The sequence below is a fragment of the Antechinus flavipes genome, chromosome 2 (genome assembly GCF_016432865.1).
Source record: "Antechinus flavipes isolate AdamAnt ecotype Samford, QLD, Australia chromosome 2, AdamAnt_v2, whole genome shotgun sequence".
Classification (NCBI taxonomy): Eukaryota; Metazoa; Chordata; class Mammalia; order Dasyuromorphia; family Dasyuridae; genus Antechinus; species Antechinus flavipes.
The window spans coordinates 259,173,542-259,182,440 of NC_067399.1; the positions used below are offsets into that span (position 1 = coordinate 259,173,542).

Consider the following 8,899-nt stretch of genomic DNA (forward strand, 5'->3'; position numbering starts at 1 on the left):
TCCTGTTATAGTAACTCCTCTTTATCTAGGTAAAGCTCCCAGGGATGGGGTATATGTAAATATAAATCGTGACAGGATTAAAGCTAAGTCTCTCTTGCAATCTTCTTTCAGATTTATATGGTCAACTTGTTCCCTGAGCAGCTAGGGAAGGGACTCTTTGGCAGAGCTTCCCAATCTGTCTACTATGGGTTAACCACAGGCTCATGTACACATAGTCTATTCACTGGTCTAACTACAGAGAATGTTGACTTCCTGTATCCACTCCACAGAATCAGAACTTCTGGGATCAATTTGAAAACCATCTTGATGGTAGATCCTTGAAGTTCAGTTTGTGGCTGGGGATCTTTCTGGTTCAAATACATAACTGGGTGAGTGGCTATCTTCAATATGTAGACAATTTCCAAGATGTTTGGGGTCTTACCAGACTAGCTGAACACTGCGTTCCTGAGTCTCTGAGCTTTTTTTTCTGTTTTCTATTAAAACACAAATCCCCTTTTTATGTACTTCCTCTATACAAGTGCACACTGCTTACTTTTTTTTCCCTGGAGTATACTGAACTTGGAGAGAGTCGCTGAAATACAGACTAAGGTAGCCTCCAGCTCACTAGATAAAGATTCTAAGAATGTGCCCACAGTAAGATATGTCTTACAACAAACTAAGCTAGCCCAGGGGATTTTTTAAAGGCAGAAGTAGTCAAGATCAACAATAAGCATAATTATCTGCCTTGTGGTACAAACTGAGAGACAGCTAAGCAAGTATTCAGCCCTGAGACTTCTCTAATTGTTTGGAAAATCTTGAGTTTTTTGTGTTAGGCAAATTACCCTGGATGTCAAATTCATTTGATTCCTCCTTGAACATATATATATATACACATATGTGTGTGTGTGTGTGTATACATAAATGCATATACTTATAACGTATACATATTTCTCCATACATAGATATTACACAAACATATGCTGCTCAAGAGAAGTAGTGATTTTCAAATAATCTCTTTAATATTTGGAAATAGCACCTTTGTAAATTTGTTATTCCAATCTCCCCTGCCTTCTCCCCCATCCCCACCCCCACCCTAGGTAAGGTCCCATTTTCATGGTTTCAAATCAGACAGTGTTGGAGGAAAAGGAACACACCCCCAAAAAAGAAAGGCCAAACTTATTTTTTTTTTATAAAAAGATCAATGAAAAATTTATTTATAAATTTTTCACTCTGGGACTACCAGTCTATATCATACACTCAGGAAGATGCTGTGCTGTACAGACTTCATCCAGTTAGAAATGATCATATAGTGACCCATATACAGCTTCAATATAAGCCTAAAATTCTTAACATTAATTAACATAATTAAAAGGTATTTGCATCTAGAGAAAAAACTACAGAAAAACTCCTTTCTGGAGCAATCTGTGCATCAGCTTTCAATGTCTGCTTAACTCACTGACATTATCTTCTTCCAAAATAAAATCACCAGGGATGACTGCCAAAGATGACCAGTCATGCACACACACAAAAGCCTCCCTCCACCTGTCTCTTCTCTTCTACCCCTCATTTTGGCATGAAGGGTCAAGCAGCACTATGCGCCAAATAAAGGGGAAATCTCATTTAAATTTGAATTATTCACCATCCCTTTTATTTCTCAGAATCAAAACAATATGGGGTGTGGGGTTGCATAGAAAATTGAAACTATAGGGACTAGGAAGGGCAGCAGCTTTTCAGGACAGAAGTGATGCAACAAAATACATCAGCTCACACATTTTCAGAGCAACCTCCCCTCCCCCCCTTCCCAAGGTCTAATTTTCCATTTCTAATCAGGTCTACAAAGCTCCAGGAGGCTGAAGAGGAACAATACTTTTCTTAAAACTCACTTAGCAATTAACACAAGAGATTCACAGTCTTATAGGTATTTTATAAAAATATAAATATGGGTTAACATGTTGTTTTCACAACACTGGACACAACTCCCTTAAGAACTGGGTTTATAACCAAGATTTCTTTTTAAAAAAATCATCTAGAACTTGGCTTAATATGTTAATATTTTATATTATGTCATAAATGTTATGACATTTAATTGTGGCAAATTCATTTATCTTTTAAAAATGTGCAACCATCTGGTAACTATAATAAAACTCACTAGAAAAGATATTGTTCCCCCCTCATCACTACAAAGGAGAATCACCAAAGTGGTGGAATCCTCTCCATTGCTCACACAGAAAGTTTGCAAACCAAAAAAAAAAAAAAAAGTTCTGGTAAATTACAGCATTAAATGAGAGATGCTTCCCAAAGGTTTTTTCTTTTTTTTTTTTTTTTAAACCTGGAGCTTTTTTCATTATAAGCCAAAGTTTTCCAAAGAGAAAACTGCCGTGAAAGCCATTAGCTAAAGCAGTGTTCAGTGCAATGAGAAAAACCGGCAGACTCAAGTTTTTAGTTTAAGACTAGAAAAAAAATGCATATTTTTCCCACAAACCACATTGACCACTCACAATAGTTCCAAACAAAAACCAGGCTCACAAACCTCACCCACAAATATACAACATACAAGATAAATAGTTTATAACAATTTTAACACCTCCCCCAACCCCAGTACAAAACTATTTTGTTCCTTTGATCGTCTTGGTTCGGGCCAAAGGAGTAATGGGGGCGGGAGGGAGAGAGAGAAAGAAAAGGTTATATAGCAAGGAGATGGCAGTGATCTATCTCTTCTTAGTGCAGACACTCGGGGTGAACACACACTCACACACACAAAACACACGGCAGGGGGGCCCCAGTTTGAATTTCTGCCTCCCCGCTGTCCTTGTGCCAGGGCAGTTAAGAGCAGCATTGCCAATTGGACGTGCAGGCCACTTTCCCAAAGCGACGGAAGGTGGTTTCTTCTTTCCTCCTTGAAACAGCGTCAAAGAAGAGCGATCCCTAGTTACCAGATGGAGAAACCCATTCATTCGCTCAGGATTTCCAAGCTGTTTGCGAGAGCATGGGCAGCAGGGGGAGCGCGTTCTTTGATGAGTGCGCCAGTCTCCTCTCCTCCTCCTCTTGCCTTCAAAGTCGGGCCCACTTCTTCCTTCCAGGCCCCTTCCCCCGTTTTCCTAACCCTGAATTCAGTGCAGAACTCACTAAACCCCAATCGATTTTTTTCCCCCTCGGAATACATTACAAAAAAATTTTTAAAGAGGACCTGGCATCACTTATGTGACTTCTTGCTAAATTCAGGTGCATAGGAAGAACGGGAGGGGGGCTGGATTTTCTGAACTTTCCCTAAAGATAATGTCTAATCTTCCTACCCCAACAAATCAGATCTAGAACCAGAGATCTCAGAGATTTAGATGCTGATAATGGATAGAGCCCTAGCCTTCCAAACATACACATTACAATTAAGGAAAGTACTTGTTCTTAACTTTTAAACCGTGGGAAAAAAAAAAAAAATCTTCCAGATGGAAGCCACCCGCCCCGTGGACGAAAGCAGGAGATGCAAAAACCTATCCCGGTTTTAGATCCTAGGAGGGATTTTTGTTTCCCTTTTACATTTTTTTGTAAAGGAAGAAAAAATGAAACCCGAATAACCAGGAACGGTTAAGTGTGGAAATGGGATCAATCTCTGTGCCAGAATACTTTATAAAAAGGACAACATCCGGGGCTGGCTGGCCGGAGCCTCCCCCAGCGAGTCTGGATAGGGAGAAGAGCGGGTGGTGGGAGAGGGGGCCACTCGCGGCAGCAGACGGGGTGTTCCCAGGACACCGAGGGGAAAGTCCATTTTTAAAGCATCTGACCAGATTTCTAACTGAAACGGCAAATACTCCTGTGCTAGCACAGCCGAGGTAGATGGCAGACAATTTTACAGTAGAAAACAAAACCAGAGTCCAGCCCCAGACACCCGCCGAGGAGAGGGCTCCAGACGTAATTGCGGGTCAGTTACCAGGGGGATGGGTGGGTAGTGGGGAGGGCGTCTTGGGAGGGGAGAAAAAGGAGTCCAAGCAGCTTTTGATGTTTAAAATGAAAATATTAGGATTTTTTTTTTACAAAAAAAAAAAAAAAAAAAAAAAACAACACACAGAAATCCCTCCCCCCTCCCTCATGTCTCTTGCGCGCACACACTCACGCACGCGCACGCACACACACACTCACACACACTGAACACTCTTCGCTGAGCCCGCCGCCTGCTCCGCGATCCTGGAGCCCCGGTGGGTCCCCTGGGCACTAGGCTTAACGGATGTGGTCCGCGGGCCTCTTGCTCTGCTGTCCCCTGCTCCCAATGTGCCTGCGCCCTCCCGGAGTTGAGTCGTGCGAGGGAAGGAGGGCACAGAGGAGTTGCGGACAGGCGCCCAGGCGGGTGGAGAGTGCAGTGCGCGGCGCCTCTCCCGGTTCTGCCCCCGGCCGGGCGGCGCCGGCCATCACCGGCCACTGGCCGAGTACTTGGCCTTGGTGATGAGGTATAACACGATGTCCTGGTGACCCCCGAAGGCGGCGATGTGCAGCGCGCTCCAGCCATCGCGATTGGCTAGGCGGATGTCGGCGCCGAACTTGACCAGCAACTTCACCAGCTCCAAGTTACCGTCTATGACCGACTGGTGCAGCGCTGTCTGGCCCTCGGGCCCGAATGAGTTCACGTTGAACTCGCAGTTCGTCATATTCTGTAGCAGCGACTGCAGCTCCTTCGTGTTTCCCTTGCGCACCGCCTCCTGGAAGATTCGCTGGCTCTGCGGGGCCGAGCAGGTGGACAGCTCCGCTTGGCTCATGCTGCCGGGCCGGGCCCTGGGGCCTGGGACTGGGAGGGGCGCGGCGGCCGCGGCGGGGCCCTCCTCAGCTCCGGAGCGCGCGGGCTGGGCGCGGCCCCAGCAAGTCTCCAGGACCGAGATCTCGCTCAGGCCGCTCGAGCTTCTGGACCCTGTGGCTGGGGTTGCAGTTCCAGTAGCGGCGGGTAGCAGCGGCGTCGGTGGTGGTCGTGGTCCTGAAGTTCGAGGGCTTCGGCTTCGGCCCCTGTCTCCTTCGCGGGATGCAGGGGCGCATGGAAGAACCCGGCCACTCAGCTCTGTCGTCCTGGACACGGGCCCCCGGCACCGGCCGGCGCTGCCCGGACCCCTGCTTTCGGGAGCGGGGGCCGGGCTCCCTGCCGGCTCGCGCCCGGGGGGAAGCCGCCTCCTGCCGCCACGGGGACCCGCCGCTGCATCCAGCCGCGCCGGGGGCCGAGCGAGGGGGCTGCCGCCGGGCTTCGCTCAGCTGGGAGAAGTCTAGTAAGACCGAGAAGGTGGGGACAGCCCGGGAAGGGGGGGAAAAGGTGCCTCCTTATTACAACGCGGGGTGCATGTCCTGTCGGGTCAGATTCAAATACAGCCCCACGCGGCCTCTGCTCGGCTCTGTCGCTGAGATGCAACCTCGGCGCCTTTTAGGCTGCTTATATTTGCATAACAATGGTGCACCCGTGACGCGACCGCCGTGCTGGGAGTGGGGCTGCTTATTGGGCTGCGACCCACGTGGGGGTGGGAGCAGGGGGCGGAGGGAACGCGGTTAGCCTTTGGGGGGCGGGGTCACCCCCCAGACTGGCGGCTGGCGGGGAAGGAAGGAACGAAAGTGGAGATCTTTTAGGGGGTGGGGCCGGCCCGGAGGCGGGAGACGAGACCCCCATCCCCAGCTGCCCCTCTCTGCCAGACCCCAGGGACCACGACCCTTAGGTTGGAAATGGCCAGAAGATTGGCCGCTGCCCAGCTACTCGGCGTGTCAAGTCCCTGGATGCAGAAGGGACTTAGGGTCCAAGAGCTGCGGGAAAACCCTCTAGTGTCGATTTCATTTGCTCGCTGCACAGGCAGAGGGAGCTAGTGAACAGGACAGCGGAGCGGGGCGAACTGAGGGCCCCCAGAAGGAGAAACGAGTCAGATGAAGGTAAAAAGATGTCAGTTTATTTACCAGGCGGAGGAAGCTACACACGCGCACGCGATACACACACACACACACACACACACACACACACAGATTCTGAAGTTGCCTGCCTCTCTCTGATACTCCATCTTCGGTTCGACACTTTCCTTGCAAATCAAGCAGTTGGAAGAAGCCACATTTTAGCATCATAACTTTATACCCATACCAGCTTGGTTTGTGTTTGGGCACCACGTAACCTCTCGGATCCCTATGAAGTCAAGGAATGCTGTCTAGAATTATGAAGGAGCCCGGCCCACCTACTCTGTGAGAGTATCTTCTGAGAGGGGAGGAGGAGGGAAGGGAGAGATGCAGACAGGTTGGGGAGAAGTTTACCTCAGTAATGAGTAGCTCTTTTTATATTGAGTAGGGAATAATGGTCTAATTAACTTAGTCTGCTCCATTTTGATCGAGAAGGTATGTGAGCAAGTATAGACACAAGTGGGTATGGTTCTGAAATACCTATCTCTCAGTAATTAGCAAAAATAAGGAATTTCTTCTTAAGATACTGCTTGGCATTATTGGATAGAAAAGCCAGAAAGAATCTGACTGTTTTAGTCTTGTCTTTAACACCTAGTGACCCTGGAGTAATGATCAACCTTTCAGTGGCCAAAGGCCTACATTCTAGACTACTCTTTTTAGACCTCTAAATTATAGGGAAGATTTCTTATCCTGTCTTCTCTCTACACATGAAATAATAAAGTCTGGTCTCTTTCTCTATTGACTCTTTATTAATCCTCTCAAATTACCGGAAGCTGAAGATTAAAGCATGCAAAAAATGGACCTCTAGTCCTAGGTCCTTGAATACTAAGACTCCAGGCTGGCCTAAAGGCTACTTTGTTCAAATTAAATCAAACTCATTTCCACTGGAAGTAAAAACATCATCCACTTCTCTCTGTTGAAATTGCTTTCTCAAGGTAAATCCTGGGAAGAAGCTTACTGGTGAGATAGAATTGTGAAATGACTCATTTCTAAACAGTATTTTTAACTGACCAACATAACAGTCAACTTATTAAAACATGTTTGCAGGAGGAGACATTACCTGTCAAATTTTCTCATTAGGTTTTTACAGTTTATAGCTTGTTCTGTGGTCTCTGAAAATTAAAAAGGAATAATTTTCCAAGTTTACAGAGTAAGATGCAGTCCCTTAATTGTCTGACAAGTTGTAACTTGTGTTCACTTTGAAGCCAGTCCTGGAATTCATCTTAACAAGGTATCTCTCAAGTCCCCTGTGGGTTTCTTAAGACAACAATTTACACAATGGTGGAATCGTTGCAGAGGAAAGGAAATTTAGGAAAGTGAAAATTTTTGGTGGATCCTCAAACCAGCATTCAGAAGATCTGGGAAAGGAAACAGCTGGTGTGTGCAGGCCAAGGCCTGGTTTTGGCTCAATGCTTGCTCACCAGCTTCCTTCAACTGTATCCTAATTTAACTCTTCTGATGATGAAATTGAAGAGAAATTGAGTATAGGTCTAAAATTAAATATCTCTTCCTGGTTAGGAGGTTATATAAAGAGTCACTAGGAAAGATTATTTAAGAATTAGTTTGAATATTGGCCTTGAAACCTAATCTGTCACCAAATCTTGTCTGATTTGGGTTTCCACAACTGATTTACAAAGACCAAGAAGGCTTCCTCTAGGATATTGCACTAAGATGCAATAATGTAGGCTCTAGTGCATGGCATATTATCAGGCAAAAGATGAGGTTCATAGATTTTGAATGGGAAAGCGACTTTCTTAGCTAATCTAACTCCCTCATTGTTCAGATGAGGAAACTGAAGCTGAAGAGGTTAAATGGCTTTCCCAGAACCATATAGAAGTGAACCTATGCCATGACTCTAGTATCAATTTCATTGTACTATATTGCCTGATATTGTTTTCCATTCATTCGTTTATTTACTCAGTGCCTACCAAATGTATACAAGGAGACTAATAAGTACTGTCTGCATAGCTAGTTCTTCTGATTTACACTATCCATGTCCCAATTAAATAATTTAGACTTCATTTGGAGGCTCTCCTTTCTTTAGAATAAAGTGGAGGAGGGCCAATGCCTAGTACTCCTGAAATAATAAGCCCACCTCTGAAATTAATGGCCTTTGTGCCATTTTGGGCAAAGTCACTTAATTTCCCCAGGCTTGTTTGCTCTCATCTATAAAATGAGGGTTTTGGACTAGATGGCTTCAGAAATCCTTCCAGCTCTACAGCTGGGATCTTATGAATCTACATTTTTAGCATTCTTTTCTAAGCAACTTCCCATCCAGTTATTTCAATTGATATTCAAAATGTGAGGAGGATAAGGTTGGAATAACCCCATTTAAATGAAAAGCACTTACAGAAAAAGGAAATTTTATAGAAAAGGAAATTAAGGTTCCTTTTGAAAAATGTTATGATTTCTCTAGGTGAATTCCACTGAATCTGTAATAGGCCTGGGACCAGATTTCAAATCTTCCAGTGGCTTAATTTGTAGCTCTAAAAAGAAAGTACATAAAAGAGGTAGGAATATAAAATAAAGATTATAAAAGAATGAATATAAAATTAAGGGTATAAAAGAAGGAATACAAAATTGCATTAGGCAGAAAAATAAATGAAATGCCTGAAGGGAGATCATACTAAAGATGCTTCCCCATTGATCCTAAGAATCAGAGAATACCAGAGCTAGAAGGGACCTTGAGCCATGTGGATGAGTGAGGATGATGAAGCAGGTCAAGACTTAGAAGATGAAGAAAGTGTTGTTACTGTTGATAGCGCCTCTTTCAGTTTTCCAGCTTTTCCCACTTACTAGTTACTTTGGCTTTTGCCTTAGGGAGCAGAATGTACCTCTTACTCAAATTATAATGGGATGAAGATCAAGGATCAGTCTGTTTGAGCCTCGGATAGCAGAAAATCTGCCTGGAGGGATTGCAAGTTTGTGGAGGGCTGGGATTTCTCTTCACCTACCCCTTCCCCAATACAAGTTTAGATACTTAGGACTGAATAAATTCTTGTGAGGCAATGTAGCATAG

General features: G+C 45.2%; 1 protein-coding gene across 1 annotated transcript; it reads right to left on the reverse strand.

Annotated features, from left to right (window-relative positions):
* Positions 1-1,155: 1,155 nt before the first annotated feature.
* NRARP (NOTCH regulated ankyrin repeat protein) lies at positions 1,156-5,179 on the reverse strand. The gene has a single exon (XM_051976910.1). It carries the CDS (start codon positions 4,722-4,724, stop codon positions 4,380-4,382), a length of 345 nt encoding a protein of 114 aa, XP_051832870.1. The 5' UTR covers positions 4,725-5,179; the 3' UTR covers positions 1,156-4,379.
* Positions 5,180-8,899: the final 3,720 nt, after the last annotated feature.

Bases quoted from the DNA above. Each gene is read 5' to 3' on its own strand.
- NRARP (XM_051976910.1), bottom strand. From the start codon at position 4,724: ATGAGCCAAGCGGAGCTGTCCACCTGCTCGGCCCCGCAGAGCCAGCGA.